The following is a 24,268-nucleotide window of genomic DNA, read 5'->3' on the forward strand; positions in this document are numbered from 1 at the left end:
TATTGTTAAGATTGAAAACATATAAATTATGAGTCATAGCTATAGATAAGTCTTCCAGGTAAAAGCTAAGAATCAACGGACAATATTTACATTAGTATGACTATGTAAATATGTTTCACTGCAGAGCCAACTGGTGTGCTATAGTTGCATTTATTCTTTGATGAGTCCCGTGTTCCACCCAACGAAGGGGGAATACTAACATTGAGATAAGAATCAAAACTATTTAAGGACGTCTCTCCTGGTGCTTTCCTTACTCTAAGGATCACACATAGAGCAGGAGCTTAAAATGTAAAACTTACCTTTTGTCTTTATTTCTCCCTGTATCCTTCTCTGTGCCCGTGGATACAGCTCAAACTATATGCTCTTATGATCCTATCACCCATCCAAGGCAGTGGCCACATAGAGATGTCTACATTGAGGTACAGATGAAAGTGAAAAAGAAGACATGAGAGAAAAGGGGGATGAATAAGTCCCTTTGTGGGGAAAGAGATAGAAAATGGTCTCCAAGGGGAAAAAAGTAGCAGTGAGTATAGATTTATCCCCTATGAGGATGAAAATGTAATACTATAATGTCCATTTTCTTCCAAGTACAGCAAGCCTGTATTTTTTTAACTAATTATATGCAATAAGAGTAATAAGCAGCGGTAGTACTCTTACTGGCTGACTTCACTGCGACTCATCTCTTTATCTTTCCTATTTTCCAATATCTCAGCATTACTCTCACCAGAGCTGGAGCTCTATGGATCCTGTTCAGACAGCTTGGAGGGATCAAGGATGCTGATGGCACAGAGAGGAGTAATTTGTTAGAAGAGATATGAAGATCGCACATGTACAGATTTGAACACCTTAAGATAGTAAGCTAAACTGAAATCTGGGAAACAAAAACAAAAGGAAGAATCCCTGGAATGAGATGGGAAAGCGTCTCAGGTTTCCCAGTTCCCACCTGGTGCTTCAGAGACATACAGAGTCATGGAGAAGGGAGGGAGCTCAAGTATCAAGGTCTAGTCCTGCTTATTCTTGTCTTTCTTCTTTGATGAAAGCACAAAGGGACGTATGAGTCTTTACTGTTTTATCAATATCTAAGTCTTAAGAATGTGCACTATTTAATGTCTTCTTGGTCAAAATTCTATTTCTAGTCTGTACCCTGTGTTAATGAATCACGAATATTGAATCTGCAATATATGAAACCAGAACTTCCTTTTTCTCTGTCTCAAAAATATATCTTCCAAATTCTCACAAAATAAATGAGGTCCTCTGTCACACATGTATTGTACCTGGAAACTATGAAAGGTCTCTCCATACCCTCCCTGGTTGCATGATTAAATGCTCCACCTAAACCTTCACATTCTTGCTCAGAAACCCACCTTTCCACGTTATTACTGACAATTCCTCCATCACCCTGCTTCCCTTGATCCTAATACAGGTACCTCATTTTATTCATTGTTCTTGGTAACATAGCATACTATTTTCTATAAGAGGGTTACGTCTTTCTATTCCCTTTCTATTTACTATTAGGGCAGAGTGTAAGCTTATTCTCACCTTTCTCTGTATTTAACATCATACACTCGAGTTAGAACGTCTGGGTAGAGCTCTTAGGCACATTCTCACAAAATCAGGGATTCTCTGTGCAATTTTCCATGAAAGCCTTCTATAGGAGAGCTCACCCCAATGAAGCAGCCTCACTTACATGTACACACTCAGATTCTACCAACCCGAGACGCCTCCAATTCTGTTTGGATGAAATACTGATTTGAATGTGCTGAGCCCTTCTACCTTTCTTTATAAACTGAGGCTGTAGCTCAGGAGTCTGCTCCTTCTCCTTCCTTACACCTAGATCTCACTGAGGCAAAAACCATAAAGCTTCTGAAAACAATTATGTCTCTAGGGAAGGTCTATCCTTTGGGGATCACCATAGCTTTGCACAATGTCAACAGTTAGTCAAGAAGAAACCCCAAGAGGAAATTGATTCTCATTTCATCACTTCAAGAAACCATCTTTCCTAACCTTTCCTTTGTATAATTATTGAGTGTTTGCTCTTAACACAAATATGTTAACTCAGCTGCATTAGTTGCAAGGCGTGAGGCTTTATGAGATAACAACAGGACAACTATGACCACTGTTATGTTTCTATTCTGCTCTCCAATGACTTCCTCATTTCACCATCACCCAACTGTATCCTTTTGTTGGATTTCATCTAGTCATCTTTGCTTATCTATTTTAGAACTGTCATCCTCAGAATACTTGACTTAAACAAGTCTTTGAGTATAAAAGAAACAGCAGGAGATGGAGCACTAGATCAGAAAATCTGAGATTGTATGAAAAATGGAGAAATTTTTGGTCTCACTTTTTTAAATATAGTAATGACATATGGCTTACTGATATGGATTACATATTACGAAAATGGTCGCAAATTGAATACATACCAGTATTTTCCACCACTGACCTGCACAGAAGAAACTCAGTCTCATGCTAGAAAATCAAACTACTAATTGGTAAATATGATCAAAATTCAGTGGAAACAGAGAGAGATTCTAATTAATCCAAATGTAATCAATTTCCTCCAAAAAATGTAATACATTTATTTTTATTTGCGGAGCATCTGTCTTTCTAACAGTACTATTTACTTTGGGAAAGTGACTTCTTCCCCTAATGGACACAGGCTGAAGTACATAGGACTGTTAGAAAGACAGATGCTCCGCAAATAAAAATAAATGTATTACATTTTTTGGAGGAAATTGATTACATTTGGATTAATTAGAATCTCTCTCTGTTTCCACTGAATTTTGATCATATTTACCAATTAGTAGTTTGATTTTCTAGCATGAGACTGAGTTTCTTCTGTGCAGGTCAGTGGTGGAAAATACTGGTATGTATTCAATTTGCGATTCATTTCGACCAGTGTCACTCTAAGCAGACAGTCCTGGATTTTAGGCTTTTTTTTTTTTCTCCCTCCACCTGAGTTATTACCCCTGGCTATACATGCACACCTCTGCTTTAATTATTGCTCTAATAAATAAATGTAGACATTGAGCAGCAACGGCTGCTAATGTCAATAGAAACTAACATAAACAGGTAGTATGTCTCCCACTGATGGAAGAACATACCACCACCTGTGAAGTAGTTTCCCTTTTCCAAAAATCAAGCATGAATCTGATCAAGCTTCTACAATTCACTTCAAACTTACAGAAAACACAGAGTACAGAGGAACATGCAGTGACACAATACAGTGATAAAAATCAGACAAATCCACACTGTTGGGAATTCCAAAGAAAACTATGCAATGTCTTCCACGAACAAACTGTTAGAGCTAATAAGTGAATACAGCTAATAAACTTCAGCAAGGCTGTAAATACAAGCTCAACGTGGAACATCAGCTGTATTTAAATATATTAGCAATGAAAAATCTTGCAAGGGCTTAAGAAAACCATTTTCTTTACAACAGTATCTAAAAGAATAAGTACTGTGGAATAAGTTCAACTAAAGAGGTGAAAGATTTGTACACTGAAAACTACAAAACATGGCTGAAATTAAAGAATACCTAGATAAATGGAAATACAGCACAAGCAATAGGTTGGAAGATTTAATAGTTAAAATGGAAAGTCTCCACAAACTGATCTACAGATTCAATGCAATCTCCATCAAAATCCCAATAGACTATTTTATAGAAATGGAAAAGGGAACTCTAATATTCATATAGAATTGCAAGGAACCATGAGAACACAAAACAATACTTGGGGGGAAATGTTAGATGACTCAGGGACACCTATTTCAAAACTTACTGCACTCCCTTTCCTCTGATAATCACCATACATACTACTGTCTGTATCTATGAGCTTTTGTTTGTTTGTCTTGTTTGTTCATTTATTACTTTCAGTTTTATATCCCACATATGAGTGAAATCATATGGTTCTTGACTTTTTCCATCTGACTTATTTCACTTAACATTATATTCTCAAGGTCCATCTATGTTGTTGCAAATAGCAGTATTTCATTTTTTCTTATGGCTGAGTAGTATTCTGTTGTATATATGCACCACATCTTTTTATCTAGTCATCTAGAGAGGGACATTTCAGTTGTTTCTATGTTTTGGCCACTGTGAATAATGCTGCAGTGAACACAGGGGTGCATATATATTTCTGAATAAATGTTTTCTAGGTAGACACCCAGAAAAAGGGTTTCTAGGTCATATGGTAACTATTTTTTTAAATATATTTTTTATTGATTACAGAGAGAAGACGGGAGCAGAGGAGAGAGAAAGAGACAGAAAGATCAATGATGAGAGTGTCATTGATCAGCTGCCTCCTGCATGCCCCCCACTGGGGATTGAGCCTGCAACCCGGGCATGTGCCCTGACTGGGACTCGACCTGCAACCTCCTGGATCATAGGTCGATGCTCAACAGTTGAGCCATGCCAGCCCGGCACTATTCTTAATTTTTTTGAGGAACCTCCATACTGTTTTCCATAGTGGCTGTACCCGTCTACATTCCCACCAGCAGTGAATGAGGGTTCCTTTTTCTCCACAACCTCTTCAATACTTGTTATTACTTGTCTTGTTGATGATAGCCACTCTAGCAGGTGTGAAGTGGTTTCTAATTATTGTTTTGATTTGCATTTCCCAAATAGCCAGTGAAGGTGAGTATAAGGTGCATTATTTTAATGTACCACTGAGGGGGGAAATGTTGCCAATTATTTACGACACACCATAGATTTAAATTCATCCTATATAAGAGATGCTAAAATGTGGAAAATATGAGTCTCAGATATCAGCTATCAATAAAATATGAGAGCTAGACCATAGAAAATATAGAATATGGTTTCTAGAATCATGTTTGCATTTGCATTAGTGCTCCAAAGAAAAGTAGTCCTTATGCTAAAAGCATATGCTTTCAAGTTTAATCTGGAAGAAGAAAAAAAAAAAAAGGGAAAATTTTGGCTCCATTAGTCATTTAAAAACTGTTCCTTAGCATTAACTTCGTCAGAGAAAAACAGAGAGGTTCAACTACACGACTTGGCTTCAAGCAGCCTTTGGTTCAAGTTATGTTTAATAGTTACCTTATTTTTCTAAATCACTATAAAAATCATTATAAAAATGGAGATAAGTTCACGTTATGAGATTGTTGTATGGTTTGCATGAAAAAAACTGAGAACATAAATGTTAGTTAGTTGTCTTCCTTTAAGTGAAAAATTATGTGATAATGAATGAGATTGGTGTTTAATGACAATTCATGTACTAAGGGAGCAGAAAAGACATTCCATTAGGTCATTAAAGAATGTTTTTTGTAAGAGGCTGCATTTGAGCCTGGAGACACAGGTGAAGGGAGAAATATAAGAAAATGAGGTGAGTGAATTGTAATATGTGATCAGAAATCAGTAAGTGACAGGAAATGGGCAATATGCATTTGGCAGGGCATGTTGGGACCCTGATGTATGAAATCTGTGTGCTTTCACGAATTAAGAGTAGTGATCCTGCTTCTAAGACTATATCCTAAGAATCCTGAAACACTAATCAGAAAGAATATATGCACCTCTATGTTCACAGCAGCACAATTTACAATAGCTAAGATCTGGAAACAGCCCAAGTGCCCATCAGTAGATGAGTGGATAAAAAAGCTATGGGACATTTACACCATGGAATACTATGCAGCTATAAAGAAGAATGATCTTGTACCCTTTGGGACAGCATGGAGGGGCCTGGAGAATACTGTGCTAAGAGAAATAAGCCAGGCAGAGAAGGACAAATATCACATGATCTCACTTATATGTAGAATCTAAAGAACATAATAAACTGATGAACAAAATAGATTCAGTGACATAGAAGCATGGAACAGACTGATGAATCTCAGAGGGAAGGTGGGGGGAATAGATTAACCAAAGAATATATATGCATATATGCACAATCAAGGGGTACAGACAATAGTGTGGGAAAGGCCTGGGGTTAGGGGTGGGTGCAGGGTAGAAGAGGTCAATGGGGGGAAAAGGGAACATCTGTAATACTTTCAACAATAAAGATAAATTTAAAAAAAAAGAGTAAAAGATCTGAAGATGGTGGCTTCCCCTAGTTGTAATCACAAGGAATGGGGGGGGGGGGGGGGTTGGCTAACAAGGGAAGGGAGACCTGAGGTTGGGTTCAAAGGTTATGACACTCCCTTTTATTGGAGGACAGAGTCATAAAGCCATAGCTACTAAACTAGCAAGTATAGCTAAACTTGGGAGGGGGTGGAGCAGAAGATTCCCAATGTTGGGCTACTCTGAGTAGTTGTCCTTCAGAGAAATGGAGACACTAAGGGAAGGCCTAATGAAAGCTTCATAGGTTCAAGGGGAAAACTAGACCCTGGTGTCCTGCCTGGTACTCTGTCCTCAGTGCTAGGTGGGATGACATCTCCCAGGTAAGCCCCCAGAAGGGCTGGAAGAGCCAGGGACAGAAAATTTTGTCTGTCTCCAACACCTACCCCAGGCTAAGCATACGTTGCACTATACGCAGAGTGCCAAGGAAACGGATGTGGGCCACCTGGAAAAGAACACTTTGTAATTCCTTTGGATCCCTGGAGACAATCTTACACTAACAGATGTTTGTTTTCTTACTCTCTCCATCACCAAACCAGAGACTCAGTGACACAGTCTCAGAGGATACTCCCATGAGGGAAGCAGCGGATGTGCATATGTATACCTGTGAAGGATGATAAAAATCTAACGAAGGGGCCATTTGAATTCAGGGAGCATTAGAAGATTTTCATCAGGCATGCTGTCTCTTGGCAGAGTTTCGTCTTCTTTTTGACTAACCACTCCATGGAGCATAAATGAGGGGAGTGGAATGAATAGAATACATAAGGCAAGAGCTCAATGTCCTTTCCAGGTAAGAAATCAACTTTGAGAATGCCTGGTGAGGAGGTGGGAATAACTGATCTCAGAGAGATAATTAGTCCTCAATGGGCACTAAACAGGAGAGCTAATTTATGTTCATGCTAAATGTTGATGTTTTTTGCACCTATACTTTAAAGTTGAATCTTCCTTTACTCTGGTTTACTTGTGAAGCACACAATTTATATCCCTGATCTCAAGATATAAATTATCAGCCAAAAAGCAGCGAAGTTTGGGAGAGAATTTTCTCACACAAGTTCACTCCCTCTCCCTCACTTTCCCTTCCTCCCCCTTCCTTTTCTCTAAACTGTTTTACATTCAATTCAATGTTCTTTAAATGACTTTCTTGCTTCCACTGTAGAAAATGTGGAAAGAAGCATCTTGACCTAAAATGATGGTTATTCATTCATCAACCACAAGCTAGGTGAGTTAGCTATCATGATTATCTAGTTGTGGCCACTCAAAATCCTTAATCCAAAACTGACCTGAACCTGATTCATAAGCCTACATCTGTGGTGCCTGTGATTATCAGTCCAGAGTAAGGAGGCAGAAAAGAAAATCAAGCCCTCCATCCTAGTCTCTCTCTCCTTCTCTCCCCCCACCTTGTATTTGTTTCTTTAGATCTCTATCTCAAAGATTTAAAAAGAACAAGTTAAAACACTTTCAGCTCTGGTTTTTCCATATTCAGGAAGAAAAGCACTAGAGTAAATGTTCTATTAATAAAAGCTCAGTGTAAGAACAAGATGGAAAGATGCAGGTCCCAGATGACAAGAATCATTTATTGACAGTGTTGTTTACCTGTAGGTGTACATAAGTCCATGGAGATGTGCAACCTGACAAGACTCCCTGAATTCATCCTCCTGGGACTCTCCTCTCGCCCTGAGGACCAGAAGCCGCTCTTTGCCCTCTTTCTTATCATATACCTGGTCACCTTGATGGGAAATCTGCTCATCATCTTGGCTATCCGCTCTGATCCTCGACTCCAAAACCCCATGTATTTCTTCCTGAGCATCTTGTCCTTTGCTGATATTTGCTACACAACAGTCATAGTCCCCAAGATGTTAGTGAACTTCTTATCAGACACCAAAACCATTTCCTATGCTGAATGTCTGGCACAGATGTATTTCTTCCTGGTCTTTGGAAACATGGACAGTTATCTCCTGGCAGCTATGGCCATTGACCGCTATGTAGCCATTTGTAAGCCTTTCCACTATGTCACTGCTATGAACCACATACGATGTATGTTGCTACTGGTCTTCTCCACAGCTTTCTCCTGCCTTCACTCCCTCCTACATGTTCTCCTGGTGAATCAGCTCACCTTCTGTGCATCAAATGTTATCCATCACTTCTTTTGTGATGTCAGCCCTGTTCTGAAACTGGCCTGCTCTTCTACCTCTGTTAATGAACTTGTGGCCATGACAGAAGGGCTGGCCTCTGTGATGGCCCCATTTGCCTGCATCATCATTTCTTACCTAAGGATCTTCATTGCCATCCTCAATATTCCCTCAGCTACTGGAAAGCGCAAAGCCTTCTCCACCTGCAGCTCCCATCTCACTGTGGTGACTCTGTTTTATGGGAGTATTAGCTATGTCTATTTCCAGCCGTTGTCAAGCTATACTGTCAAGGACCGAATAGCAACAATCATCTACACTGTATTGACATCAATGTTGAACCCATTCATCTACAGTTTAAGAAACAAAGACATGAAACGGGGCTTAGAGAAACTGATAAGCAGAATTAAGTCTGAAACGAATAGGCTTTCTACTACAATAACCAAGAAGATTCATGGACCCTAACTGCAAGGTATGGGGAGGTGTTTGCGCACACACACATGGGACACTCACGTGTGCACACACACAAACACATGCACCAGCACCTGAGGCAAGTCTTTGATGGGGAAATACTCTTTCATCATTGTAACTGCATCCTGTGGTCCTTCACCCTGTGGCCTCTGTCATGCCATGGCAGGACAGTTCCACTCATGTCTTGGTACCTGGGCTATGATTGTAGACTCACCCCATAATATCTCTCCATTCCAGAAAATCACATTCTCTTTTCTCCTTCCATAATTATTTGGAATCTCCCATCTTTCCATCTACCTATAAATTCAGCCCAATTTGATCACTGAATATCCAGAAAATTTTTAGATGTATCTGTACAGAAATCTATATACGTGCAGAGATGTTAATGCATACATAACCACTCTGTTCTATTTGAAACTTATGGGTGATACTATACATGAATTACAAGATTGAATGGACTGTGTATAAAGTGCTTAGACCAATACATGGTATACAATATGCATTCAGTAAGCGCTGTTTTTGTTGTTACTTTTACTTATCTGTTTCTTTCATACACATAACCATGATAAAATCAGAGACTTGGATTTGATCATAAGATAAGTTAGAGTTGCCTCATCCAGAGCTTGCTTTGTTTAAAGCTATTTAAACATAACTAGTTTAGAAGCAGAATCTTCTGTTAGCTCTCCAGAGTTCTCTGCATTCGATTTCTATGCCCAGATCTGGATAGCAATAAAGAGTTGCTTTGCTTCCACTTTGCCAATTTTCCTTGGGCAGCTGAATCTTAGAGTGAGATCCAAATTTTCTTGAGTTCTCTGGCCATAATGCCTTCTCATAATTTCTGTCATGTGGTGAGCCAGCATGTACCACTGTCCCCTGGTACCCATGCAGGACTGCTTCCGGAACCTCCCAAGAATATCAACATTCATGTATGTTCAATTCCCTTATATAAAATGGTGTCATAGTATTTGCATAAAACCTATGCACATTCTGCCATAAACTTTAAATTATCTCTAGATTACTTATAATACCTAAGATAATTTAAATGTTTTGCAAATGTTATACTAGTTATATTGTTATACTAGTATTGTTTAGGAAATGACAAGAAAAAAAGTCTCTGCAAGTTCAATACAAACACAACTATTGTAGGCCTAACTACATAGTCCACGTCATCAACAAGGTAACGTTTTTTAAATATTTTCAATCCATAGTTGGTTGAACCTGCAGATACAGAACCCATGGTACAAAGGGCCAACTGTACTTTTTATCATATGTTTTTAATAAATTTAAAGATGTCAACACATGTACATGAGGTTATCATGGTAATGGAAAGGTAACTAGCACAAATCAATCATCTACATTTCTGACTGATGGAAATTAATGACCTCATTCTAAAGATGAGGAAACTGAAGTTCAAAGAGGTGAAATGTCTTACCCAAAGTCGACAGCTAAGTGGTAAACAGAATTCTAACTCAAAACTGATTAACTCTAAATCATAACCCAAACACCATGGGGAGAAGTGGGAACTGTCTGAAGCTACATCTTAACCTGTGTGAGGATATCACCAAGGACAGCCATGACCTTCCCCACAGTCCCTTCTTGGCTCCTATTTCAGAATTCTGAACCAGATGGACCCATGTTCTTCTGACCAGGAGATTGACACTTTTGCTCTCAGGTAAAGCATGTTTCTCTGACTAGACGGTGCAACAGATGTGCCTTGGTAGTCTGTTTCTCTGACCAGGGGCTGTGCTGAAATCAGTTGTAGCCATGGTTACAATGAGACTGAACTGATGTGCTAAAAGACAACAAGTTTAATTCCCAATCAACCATTCACAAGGAGAAGCCAAACTTTTGCCCTTGGATTCTATTAAGTTATTCTGTAAGAGCTGCCCTGGGTGGTTAATTATCATCAAAGTAAAGGAGCCTGGAGGTTCACCAGCAAGAGCTCCCCAGAGGCTCATAAAGGAGGCTGAGACTGGACCTCATCCCTCTGAGGGAGCTTCTGCAGTGACAGTGGCTCAGAAACTTTTCTACCAGATGTCAAGAATGAGGTCTCCTTCGTTTTCCCCCTGGGCTAATCTCAAGGGGCCACATTTTGCTTTCATTATAGAAAGGGGAAAAAGGATGCCATAACTCAGAAGTTTTGCTTATCTCATCTGAGGCTAATCCTCCATGGGTAGCATTGGAGGGAACTACTGAGTAACCAATTTTAGAGGGAGGGGATTTTTTTTATTATTAACTCTATTGGGGTGACATTAGTTAGCAAGATTATATAGGTTCAAGTGTACATTTCTATGATACATGATCTGTGTAATGCATTGTGTATTTACCACCCAAAGTCAATTCATCTTCCATCACCATATATTTGACCCCCTTTACCCTTTACTACCCCTCACTCCCCTTCCCTCTGGTAACCACTACACTGTTGTCTGAGTCTACAAGTTTTTGTTCGTTTGTCTTGTTTGTTCATTTAGTGCTTTCAGTTTTATATCCCACATATGAGTGAAATCATTCAGTTCTTAACTTTTTCTGTAACTTGTTTCATTTAGCATGATATTCTCGAGGTCCATCCATGTTGTCGCAAATGGCAGTATTTCATCTTTTCTTATGGCTGAGTAGTAGTCCAGATTTTTAAACCAGTTCTACCCAGAGCCTTCTTCCTTGTATTCTTTGGATAACATTCTCCTTAAATCATACAAATCAACTCCCCATTCCTTTTGGTCTCCTAGTTCAAAACCTTTGTGATGGTGTCTACTTTATCTAAGAAGTGATTCTCAGCCTCCTCCACATATTTAGCATATAAGAAAACCCTGATGCCCAGGACCATGCCCCAGATGAATTAAATCAGAATCTCCGAGATGTGGCCTAGGTATAAGTAGTTAGTTTTAAAGCGCTCACATGATTTCAGTGAACAACCAAGGTTGAGACCACTGATCTCTTTATAGAGTACCCCAATTGGCTTAATGGTTTCTTACAAAACTAAACAAGTTTGAGGAGTACATTCCATTTGGCATGTGTCAGTTTGAGCTGTCCACAGGATATTCTGGGGAAACTACAGATGATGTGCTTACCTAGAGCTCAGGAAACAGCTCCTATTCTGATACCCTACTGTGCCTATCACCATAGGAACACACATAGTTCTCAAGATGCATCACAGCCCAAGCAACTAACTCTGCAGAGCTCAACAGGGTAGAGCAGAGGTGGGGAACCTTTTCTCCACCAAGGGCCATTGGATATTTATAACATCATTCTCAGGCCATACAAAATTATCAACTTAAAAATTAGCTATGAAAAAAGCTCCTAGATTTATTGAATTTCAAGTTCCATCTGCGGTTGCCTTGGCAGGGCCAGACCAAATGATTTTACGGGCCGTATACGGCCTGCAGGCCAGACGTTCCCCACCCCTGGGGTAGAGTAAGGAACAGGAATGGGCAACAAGGTGGATATTAACTAGCACCGGGTATGCAGGTCATCATCGCCATCATTAACATTTATTGAGTGATAACTATGTGCCAGGCAGGGCTGGTTACATAATTTTCAGGGTCCAATGCAAAATGAAAATTGAGGCACCTTGTTCAAAAACTATTAAGAATTTTAAGACAGAGACAGCAGAGCATTACACCAAGCACAGCAACCTTCTGAGCACAGGTACCATACTCATGAAGCTAGCCTTGTTGCCAGGCAATCTACTGCAAAATCAAAATCTTAACTAAGAAGATAATGAGGTCAGGATTATTATTATCCCTAATTATAAGTTATTTATAATTATCTATAAGTAAAGAGAATGCAAATTAAAACCACAATGAGATACCAGCATATACCTCTTATAATAGCCAAAGTCTAAACCACTGATAACTCCAAATGCTGACAAGGATGTGCGGCAACAGGAACTCCCATTCACTGCTGGCGGGAGTGCAAAATGGTACAGTTTGGCAGGTGCTTACAAAACTAACCCTATTCTTACCATATGAGCCAGCAATCACACTTTTGGTATTTAGCCAAAGGAGTTGAAAATTTATGTTCACACAAAAAGCTACACACTGAGGTTTAAAGCAGCTTTATTCATAATTGCCAAAACCTGGAAGAGGCCAAGATGTCTTTTAGTAGGTGAATAGATAGATAAGCTGTAGTACATCCAGACAATGGACTATTTATTATAAAGCACTAAAAAGAAATAAGCTATCAAATCATGAAAACACATGGAGGAAACTCAAATGCATATTACTAAATGAAATAAACCAATACAAAAAGGCCACATGTTATCTGATTCCAACTATAAGACATTCTAGAAAACGCAAAACTATAGAGACAGTAAACAGATCAGTGGTTGCCAGGCATTAGAAGGAAAGGAGGAATGAATAGGTTGGATCACAGAGGATTTTTAGGGCAGTGAAACTATTTTCTACAATACTATAATGGTGTCAAAATCTACACAAGGTACAATGCCAAGAATGAACCATAATGTGAACTATGGACTTTGAGTGATGATATGTCAATGTAGATTCATCACTTCCAACAATGTATCATCATGGTGGGGATGTTGATAATGAGGGAGGCCATACGTGTATAGGGGCAGCAGGTGTATGGGAAATCTGTTCTTTCTGATCCATTTTACTATGAACCTATAAAAGGGCTCTAAAAGTATAATCTTTATTTAAAGGAAAAAATAGAAGAAAAAAACTACCTAAAAGTTGTGATTGCTGTGCCATTTCTACATGAGGACAATGCCAGTTAGTAAAGCTAAATATCCTGCCCAAATTCACCCACTTAATAATTGGTGGAACTCGCATTCACAAACAAGTAGTCAGGTATAAGAAATTGAAGAAATAAATTATTTGAGAAAGGCAAATGAACAAACAAAATAACAAAGCAAAATGAGGTTAAGTATTGCAAAATCTCACACAGCTTGTAAGAGGCAGAGCCAGCATCCGAATGAGCCAGTACCTTAATCCCTTCCCCATAACACTACATCTGCAGCTAGACAGTCATACATAGAGCCTCAGATATGTCAGAAGTCATCACCTCACCTTCCAGGTTTGTACACATAAGTACACACAGACATGCACAAGAGCACATGCATGCACAGAGAGGACACGTGCACATGAACACACACAAGTGAATGAATACAGCTCCACCCCTGCTGCTTCATGGCCCTAATTCCCTTCCCAGGTATGGAGTTGCACCTCTGGAGCCCAGGTTCCCCACAGGCTCCTGGACACAGAGCTCGGTGAGGGCATCAGTAATGTTCTCCTCTCCTAGGGATCCGCAGACCAATGCCCCCTAGAAGACCAATGCCCCCAGGGCTCCAGCTTGCTGGGAAGACAGGCCCGTGGGTCTCCCTTTCCATCATCAATTCCCATGGTAGACAGGAAAACCATCACATTTCTGAAGCTAGATGAGCACTCCTAGCAGCCTCTGTCCTCAGAGTCAGAGCCTGGTGTTAACCCCCTAGCAGGCCCCAAGTTCAGGACCGTGAATCTCCTCTGTCAGCCCACAGGTAGGCAGGATGAGGGATTTGGGGATCATAGACTGCGAGGACAATATATTCATGTGATCTTCCTCCCTTTTCCTCATCTTATATTCTTCTCTCCTCCACCTCAAAAGTCAGGAAACAAGTGAACAAGAAAGTGAGAATAATGCAGGGGTTCAAAGCGCACACACTGAAGCTGGAGTCCACCCATCCAGCTGTATGGACTTAGGCAAGTCACTTCAATTTCTATGCCTCACTTTCATTACCTATAAAGTGGGGGGCTGTAAAGGCTAAATGACCTACTGTACGTAAAGTTCTTAGAGCAGTGTCTGGCATGTGTAAGCTCTATGAGCATACACAGGGAAGGGGCTGCAAGGAAGTGGGCATCTCCAACAGGAAACTTCTGGGTGAGGCGCTGCCAGCTCAGCAGAGGAACACAAGACACTGGTTTCCAGCATAAGACCTACTGTAAGCACCTCTGGTTGAACAAATGGAGACTAAAGGTATGCTGAGGAAACAGTTATTCACAAAAAATTCCAGTGGGCATATTTTAAATGTCCACTTCCTTGGCATCTAGAACAGCTAGGAAGAAAGAGGTAAATCTCTAATCTGATATAGTTGTAAAAACTAGACAGAAAGGAGAGATTTCAGAGAGCTAAAAAGGACCCAGCCTTAAAAGGGCCCTAAGTTGGTCAGTCATACCTGTTTGAATGCAAACAATGTAATATAAATATGGAAGGAACTCACTCCATATCTCACTTCAGAAGGAAGCCACACACATAACAACAAACACAAATATAAAGATATTTTTTAACCAAAATGGGATTATTCTCTGTGCACTGTTCTGCAACTTGCTTTTACCACTTAAAAAATATCATAGACAATTGTGTTATGGGGATAACATAGCTTAGCAATGAGTAGCTTCCACTCTGCCATCAGACTGCCTGAACTAAAATCCAGGCTCTACCACTTCCACTCTGTGGGATCTGGTGAGTTACTTAAACTTTGCTAAATTCTATTTCTTTCTCTGTAAAACAGGGATAATGACAGTGTCAATCTCATTATAAAAGACATGCAAAGCACTTAGTTCACTGTGTGGCATATATTAAGTGCCAATAAATGTTGGTTAACATTAGCTATTATTTCTTTAGAGATTGCATGATGCTGAATAACAAGAATGCACTATAAATTGTTTAATAATTCACCTATTTGTGGCTATTTAGCTTGTTTCCTCTGTGGGTTGTTTTGCTTATGTGTAGTGTTTGGTATTATAAGCAATGCTATAATAAAAATGTGTACACATCTCTGTGCTACACATATATGACTATTTTTAAAGGATAGATTTCTTCTGTAAGAGGGATTACTAGTTAAATAGATACAGATTTTCAATTCTGATGGAGACTACCAAAAGGTCTATACTGATTACCCTCTCATTACCAGTGTATGTGAGGGTCTTTTTCCCTTTAAATACTGTCCCAAATTTGTATTGATAATCTGGTGGGTGAAAATTATTTTTCAGTTAATTTATGCTTTCTGATTGCCAGTGAGGTTAAACATCTCATGTTTTCTTTGGTAAATGTACTGCAGATATTTTCTTTGATTCAATAGTTTATATTTCATCTTTGCTTATCTCTTTTGGTATAATTTTCATGTATTTTAGTACACTATTTTGTTTTTATTGCCTCTATATTTTATTTCTTTCTTAGAATGGCATCATTGAGATCATTAAAATATATGTGCCTTCATTTTTTGCTAAACCTTCCTATAGTTTGGAATTTTTACTTTTAGATTGTTCATTGATATGGGTTTTATTTTTATGTGTGGGTTAGATAGAAATCTAGACTTATTTTCCAAAGATCCAGCCAACTATCATATATATCACTTATTTAATAGTCCATCCTTCCTACACTCTCATGAAATAAATCTTTATTATATATTAAGTTCTATATACTTTATAAGATCTGTATATATGTATAAATACCGATATACAGAACTTATTTGTGTTGGTCCATTCATTTCTTTTTCTCTGTGTGTGTTTTTTATTGATTTTTATCATTTATGTGCTTTGATTTTAAGTTAGAAAAGTTCTCTGTTATTCTCATTTTTTTCAAAATTATCTTGTCTTTCTTTAGCCATTTATTCCTCTAGATGAATTTCAGATTGACCTCAAGTGACATTAAAAATTCCCTTGAGGTATCGTTTTACATTGCTTAGATGTCTACATGAAGGAGAAATGACGTGCAAGATACATAATTCAAATTGGCTAGTAACTTTTAAAATATGGTATTGTTTTACCAAAGCTGGATAAATTGGCATAAACTTGTATTACCTAGGATATAGCAAGTTTTTTGTTTATTTTGGAATCAATTCTGAGTTCTTGTGACTGTAAATAAAGTTAAGGTGAATGCTAAACAGGTTGTGAAGGGTGTTTTAAAGGACTAATCTAAAATATTCTGATCTAGTAAAATAATCAACACATAAAAAATTCCCTTGGGGTGTTATTACAGATGCATTGAATTTTATAATTTAAGAAAAACTGACTTTTTTCCAGATTTACTGAAATGTAATTGACATATAACACTGTATAAGTTAAGGTATACAATAAGATAATTTGATATACTTATATATTGAAAAAGGATGTCCACAGTAGGGTTAGTTAATACCTCCACCACCTTACATAATTTCTTTTACGTGAAGAGAGTGTAGATCTTAAGTAGAAATTGTGGTTACCAGGGGCTGAGGGGGGTGAGTGGAGGAAATTGGGAAATGTTGTTTTTGCGGCACAAACTTCTAACCAGTAGATAAATTAATCCTAGGTACACAGCACTAGTGCACAGCATAGTGATTATAGACAACACTGTACTTTAAACTTCAAAGTTCCAAGACTAGATCTAATTGTTCCCACCACCAAAAAAGAGATAATTATGTGATGTGATATATGTGTTAGTTAATACCACACTGGTAATCACACAACAATATATAAGTGTATCAAATCAGCATGATGTACTCCTTTAAACTTACACAATGTTATATATCAATTATATTTCAATAAAAATAAATATCTACTTTCTTAGCAAATTTCAAGTATGTAATACACTTTTTTAAAATTTCAAATGTATAAACTTAACTTCATTGGGGATTTTACTTTTTTCCTTTTTACTGGCTTTACTGGGATGACACTAGTTAACAAAATTATACAGGTTTCAGGTGCACACTTCTACAACACATCATCTGTACACTGTGTAATACAGTATTAACTTTATTTACCATGCTCTACATTAGATCCCCAGAACTTAATCATCTTATAACTAGAAGACTGTACCTTTTGTCCAGCATCTCCTCATTTCACTCACCTCACAGTCCCAGGCAACCACCATTCCACGATCTGTTTCTGGGAGTTTGTCTTTTTTAAATTCAGCCATGAGAAAGAAGGAAATCCTGCCATTTGTAGCAACATGGATGGATTTCAAGGGCATTACAAGTCAAATGCGCCAGAAAGAAAAAGACAACCACTGTATGGTATTACTTATATGTGTAATCTATAAATTGACATTCTTAAAAGAACTAGAAAAAGAAAAGCAAGAAAAGCCCCAAGGAAGTAGAGGGAAGGAAATAATAAAGATCAGAGCAGAAATTAATGACATAGAGACTAAAAAAAACTACAAAAAAAAATCAATGAAACCAAGAGCTGGTTCTTTGAAAAGGTAAATAAGATTGATGCACCTTTAGCCAGACTCACTAAGAAACAAAGAGAGAGGACCCAAATAAGTAAAATCAGAAATGAAAGAGGCGATATAACAACTGACCCAACAAAAATACAAAGAATTGTAAGAAAATATTATGAGCAACTATATGCCAACAAATTGGACAACATGGGGGAAATGGACAAATTCCTAGAAGCATACAACCTTCCAAAGCTGAATCAAGAAGAGGCAGAAAACCTGAATACGCCAATAACAACTAATGAAATTAAAGCAGTAATCAAAAAACTCCCAGCAAACAAAAGTCCTGGACCAGATGGATTTACAGGCGAATTTTACCAAACATCCAAAGAAGAATTAACACCTATCTATTCAAACTATTCCAGAAAATTCAAGAGGAGGGAAAATTCCCAAACTCTTTTTATGAGGCCAGCATCATCCTAATCCCAAAACCAGATACAGATGCTACAAAGAAGGAAAATTACAGGCCAATATCCCTGATGAACATAGATGCTAAAATCCTCACTAAAATACTAGCAAACCAGATCCAGCAATACATTAAGAAGATCATACATCATGACCAAGTGGGATTTATTCCGGGGATGCAAGGCTGGCACACAACATTCGCAAATCAATAAATGTGATACATCACATAAACAAAATGAAGGACAAAAATCATATGATCATATCAATAGACGCAGAAAAAGCATTCAACAAAATCCAGCACCCATTTCTGATAAAAATTCTCAGCAAGGTGGGAACAGAGGGATCATACCTCGACATAATAAAGGCCATATATGACAGACCTACAGCCAACATCATACTCAATGGGGAAAAACTAAAACCATTTCCATTAAAAACAGGAACAAGACAGAGATGTCCACTTTCATCACTCTTATTCAACATAGTACTGGAAGTCCTCGCCATAGCGATCAGACAGGAAGAAAACATAAAAGGTATCCAAATTGGAAAGGAGGAAGTAAAACTGTCATTATTTGCAGATCACATGATATTGTACGTAGAAAATCCTAAAGACTCCATCAAAGTACTACTAGATTTGATAAACGAATTTGGCAAGGTAGCCGGATACAAAATCAACATCCGGAAATCAATGGCATTCTTATACACCAACAATGAACTTTCAGAGAGAGAAACTAAAAAAGCAACACCATTTACCATTGCAACTAAAAAAATAAGATACCTAGGAATAAACTTAACCAAGGATGTAAAAGACCTGTACTTGGAAAACTACGTGACACTGAAAAAAAGAAACAGGAAGATTTAAACAAGTGGAAGAATATACCATGCTCATGGATTGGAAGAATTAATATCATTAAAATGTCCATACTACCCAAAGCAATTTATAAATTCAATGCAATTCCTATTAAAATACCAACAGCATATTTCACAGACCTAGAACAAACATTTCGAAAATTTATATGGAATCAAAAAAGACCCCGAATAGCTGCAGCCATCTTGAGAAAAAAGAACAGAGTGGGAGGGATCACATTACCGGACTTCAAACTGTATTACAAACCCACTGTAATCAAAACAGCCTGGTACTGGTAAAACAACAGGCATATAGATCAATGGAACAGAACAGAGACCCCAGAAATAGACCCACGCCATTATGGTCAGTTAATATTTAACAAAGGAGGCAAGAGTATCCAATGAAGTAAAGACAGTCTCTTCAATAAGTGGTGCTGGGCCTGGCCGGGCATGGCTCAGCGGTTGAGCGTCAACCTGGGATCCAGGCGATCGGGGTTCGATTCCCGGTCAGGGCACATGCCCAGGTTGTGGGCTTGATCAATGACTCTCTCATCATTGATGTTTCTATCTCTCTCTCCCTCTCCTTCTCTCTCTCTGAAATCAATAAAGATATATTTAAAAAATAATAATAATAAGTGGTGCTGGGAAAATTGGACAGATACATGCAAAAAATTAAATTAGACCACCAACTTTCACCATACACAAAAATAAACTCAAAATGGATAAAAGACTTAAATGTAAATCATGAAACCATAAAAATCCTAGAAGAAAACATAGGCAGTAAAGTCACAGACATCCCACGTATCATTTCACTGATACATCTCCTAGGGCAAGAGAAACAAAAGAAAAAATAAACATATGGGACTACATCAAACTAAAAAGCTTCTGTACAGCAAAAGAAAACAGCCTCAAAATACAAAGGAACCCCACGGTCTGGGAAAACATATTTGCCAAGGATGTATCTGATAAGGAGCTAATTTCCAAAGTGTACAAAGAACTCATATTACTCAGCAAGAGGAAGACAAACAACTCAATTAAGAAATGGGCAAAGGACTTAAATGGACACTTCTCCAAAGAGGACATAAGGAAGGCCAAGAGACACATGAGAAAATGCTCAATGTCGCTAATCATCAGAGAGATGCAAATTAAAACCACAATGAGATATCACTTCACACCTGTCAGAATGGCTACCATCAACAAATCAACAAACAACATGTGCTGTCGAGGGTGTGGAGAAAGGGGAACCCTAGTACACTGCTGGTGGGAAATGCAGACTGGTGCAACCACTATGGAAAACAGTATGGAGGTTCCTCAAAAAATCAGAAATGGAGCTGCCTTTTGACCCAGTGATTCCACTCCTAGGAATGTATCCTAAGAATCCTGAAACATTAATCAGAAAGAATATATGTACCCCGTTGTTCATAGCAGCACAGTTTACAATAGCCAAGATCTGGAAACAGCCCAAGTGCCCATCAGTAGATGAGTGGATAAAAAAGCTGTGGGACATTTACACCATGGAATACTACACAGATGTAAAGAAGAAGAATCTCGTCCCCTTTGGGACAGTATGGATGGACTTGGAGAATATTATGCTAAGTGAAATAAGCAAGGCAGCAAAAGACAAATATCACATGATCTCGCTTATACGTGGAATCTAAAGAACTTAATAAACTGATGAACAGAATAGATTCAATGACATGGAAGCATAGATGAGACTGACGAATGTCAGAGGGATGGAGGAGGGCAGGTGGGTGGAGGGGGAGAGAGTAACTAAAGAATTTATATGCATATATGCACAACCCAAGGACACCGACAATGGTGGGGAGAGGGACTGGGGAGAGGGATGGGACGGGGTGGAACAGGTCATTGGGAGAAAAAGGGACATCTGTAATATTTCAAACAAAAATAAAATTTAAAAAAAAATTTGACATTCTGTAATACTGAATCCTTTTTAGGAATAGAATATTTCCATTTATTCAGATCATACCTTTGTATTCTGTTACAGTTTCTTCAGATAGGTCATTCACATTTTTTTTTTTACTTTCCCTTTTAGGTTTATTCCTAAGTATTTTTTTAGACTTTCTAGCCATTGTTTATTGAAACTTTTTCTCCATACATTTTCCTAATATAAAAAAAGTATTAATATTTGTATATTTATGTTGTATCTGCCCACTTTGGTGAAATCTTCATATGTTTAAAGTCTTCAGATGTGTATTAACACTTTTCTAGATATATAAGTCACTTAAAAACAATGCCAATTTTGCCTGGCTGGTGTGGCTCAGCAGTTGAGCATCGACCCATGAACCTGGAGATTACGGTTCGATTCCCGGTCAGGGAACATGTCCGAGTTGTGGGCTCGATTCCCAGTGGGGGTTGTGTTGAAGACAGCCAATTAGTGATTCTCTCATCATTGATGTTTCTATCTGTCTCTCCCTCTCCCTTCCTCTCTAAATTCAATAAAAGAAAAGCAATAAATAATTAAATGACAATTTTATCTAATGTTTATGCCTCCTATTTCTTTAATTTTGCTTTTCATTGGCTTAGACTATCATCTGAGCAATGCAGCAGTTCAATAATGGTAACAGAGACCATCTTGACTTGTCTTTTCCATGATATTTGGTGGGAATCAGACCTTTACATTCAAAGTTTTATATTCTGGTAATTTTAAATGTTTAGAATAAGGACTTCATAGTTTTTAATCAGAAAAATTAATATACTTAAGTAATTAATCTCAGTAACATGGGCTATTTTCCTGGTAACATTCTTATTTTGAATGGCATTTTTGAACCAAAAACTTATCAGTTAAGTGGCCAGATTATATTAGCCAAACAGAAATATTTAAATATATATTAAGCAGATTTTTCTCTGAAGATTTAAAAATCCTCATCTGACTTCTGTGGATACCAAGGATCACTGATTAAATCTGATGTTCACTTTTGTCTTAGCCCAACTACCATGACCTCTGGGACTATCAGTAGAAGAGGATCCAAGTGAGAGGACCTCATTATTCACTCCTAATGAGAGGACCTCATTCACCCCTTCTCTGAAAGCAGCCTGATTAAAGGTGGGGCCCAGCAGCCTCTTCCTGTGGAAGAAAAAAAAAAGTGGACAATAAGTTGGTCAGGAAACAACCTAAGAAGAATCTTTAAAAAGAGAATTGAGAAAAACTCAGACAAATTAGGCTACACAGAAGGTCCTAAGAACACACGAGAAATCTTTAGTTTCTCATGTAGGAAGCAACTTGGAATTTTCAAACTTTTCCCCTGTGAGGTTTTACTCCCTGTTTCTTTGTAGTTTGTTGAAGTAAATAATCTCTAAAATCCTAACAGTAACAGTGGGCTTTTTTTATGGGCTGAGGGTTAGGGAAGACGCTGTCAATCTAATTGTCACTCACATCTCTTCCACTGCTTCTCCAACCCTATCCAGGAAGAAGAGAGACATGGAGATAAAGAACTACAGCAGCAGCTCCTCAGGCTTTATCCTTCTGGGCCTATCTTCCAACCCTCAACTGCAGACTCCCCTCTTTGCCATCTTCTTCACCATGTACCTTGTCACTGCAGTGGGAAATGTACTCATCATCCTGATCATCTACTCTGACTACCGGCTCCATACACCTATGTACTTTTTTCTCAGCAACCTATCCTTTATGGATATCTGCTTCACAACAGTCATTGTCCCCAAGATGCTGGTGAATTTACTATCAGAGACAAAGTCTATCTCCTACGTGGGCTGCCTGGTCCAGATGTACTTTTTCATGGCATTTGGGAACACCGACAGCTACCTGCTGGCCTCTATGGCCACAGACCGGCTGGTAGCCATCTGCAACCCCTTCCACTATGATGTGGTTATGAACCCACGGTGCTGCCTCCTCATGCTACTGGGTTCTTGCACCATTTCTCACCTGCACTCCCTGCTCCGTGTACTACTCATGTCCCGCCTGTCTTTCTGTGCCTCTCATGTTATTAAGCACTTTTTTTGTGATACCCAGCCTGTGCTAAAGCTATCTTGCTCTGACACTTCCTCCAGCGAGATTGTCGCCATGACCGAGACACTGGCAGTCATCGTGACCCCCTTCCTCTGCATTCTCTTCTCCTACCTGCGAATCATCATCACTGTACTCAGAATCCCCTCTGCAGCTGGGAAGTGGAAGGCCTTCTCTACCTGTGGCTCTCACCTCACAGTAGTAATCTTGTTCTATGGGAGTGTCATCTATATCTACTTTAGGCCCCTGTCCATGTACTCAGTGATGAAGGACCGGGTAGCCACGGTTATGTACACAGTAGTGACACCCATGCTGAACCCTTTTATCTACAGCCTTAGGAACAAAGATATGAAGATCGGTTTCAGGAAATTAAGGGACAAAATTCACTCATAGAACAAGCAACACAACAGAATGTCATAACTGGGAAGTGACCTAAGAGATGATAGGTTATCCTCCTTCTTATTTTTCACATGGCACTCATAGAGGTCATGACAGGTGGTATTGAATAGCAAGCAGTAAGAGCACTGACCTGGAAGCTAGAACACTTGGTGTCTATCAATGAACTTGACCAAATATATGTTTAATCCCAGACTCGGTACTGCTAGGAATCCATATTTCAGGAAAACAGTTTCTTCCACCACATACGACAAACCCACAACCAACATCATACTCAATGGACAAAAACTACCAGCATTCCCTTTAAGATCAGGAATAAGACAAGGATGTTCACCTTCACCATTTACTTTAAAATTCTTTTTTCTTTTTGATGCTCTGATTGGGTGTTTTCTTCCACCTTGTCTTCCAAATTGCTTATTCAATCCTCTTGCTTCATCCAACCTACTGTTCATTCCTTCCTGTATTCTTTATTTTAGATAGTACATTCTTCATTTCTGACTGGTCCTTTTTAATGTTGTCTATGTCTTTTTTTATACTGTTGAGCATCCTTATAATCATTACCTTGAACTCTATATCTGATAAATTGCTTGCCTCCATTTCATTTAGCCCTTCTGGAGAAATCTCTTCTTTCATTTGGGACCTGTTTCTTTGTGTCCCCATTTTGGTCCCTTTTGTGCTTGTTTCTATGTATTAGGTAGATCCGATATGCCTCCCAGTCTTGGTAGGGTGGCCTTATGTAGTAGGTTTCCTGTGGGACCCAGTGGCACAATCTCCCTGGTCACCTGAGCTGGG

General features: G+C 38.6%; 2 protein-coding genes across 2 annotated transcripts; both read left to right on the plus strand.

The window, feature by feature from the left end:
- Positions 1-7,677: 7,677 nt before the first annotated feature.
- LOC107535605 (olfactory receptor 1L3-like) lies at positions 7,678-8,655 on the plus strand. The gene has a single exon (XM_016211109.2). It carries the CDS (start codon positions 7,678-7,680, stop codon positions 8,653-8,655), a length of 978 nt encoding a protein of 325 aa, XP_016066595.2.
- A 13,864-nt stretch (positions 8,656-22,519) lies between these two features.
- OR1L6 (olfactory receptor family 1 subfamily L member 6) lies at positions 22,520-23,473 on the plus strand. The gene has a single exon (XM_016211106.2). The coding sequence runs from the start codon at positions 22,538-22,540 to the stop codon at positions 23,471-23,473; it is 936 nt and encodes a 311-aa protein (XP_016066592.2). The 5' UTR covers positions 22,520-22,537.
- Positions 23,474-24,268: the final 795 nt, after the last annotated feature.

This window comes from Miniopterus natalensis, chromosome 12 (genome assembly GCF_054644295.1).
Source record: "Miniopterus natalensis isolate mMinNat1 chromosome 12, mMinNat1.hap1, whole genome shotgun sequence".
NCBI lineage: Eukaryota > Metazoa > Chordata > Mammalia > Chiroptera > Miniopteridae > Miniopterus > Miniopterus natalensis.

Coding starts and splice junctions, on each gene's coding strand:
- OR1L6 (XM_016211106.2), top strand. CDS start 22,538: ATGGAGATAAAGAACTACAGCAGCAGCTCCTCAGGCTTTATCCTTCTG.
- LOC107535605 (XM_016211109.2), top strand. CDS start 7,678: ATGGAGATGTGCAACCTGACAAGACTCCCTGAATTCATCCTCCTGGGA.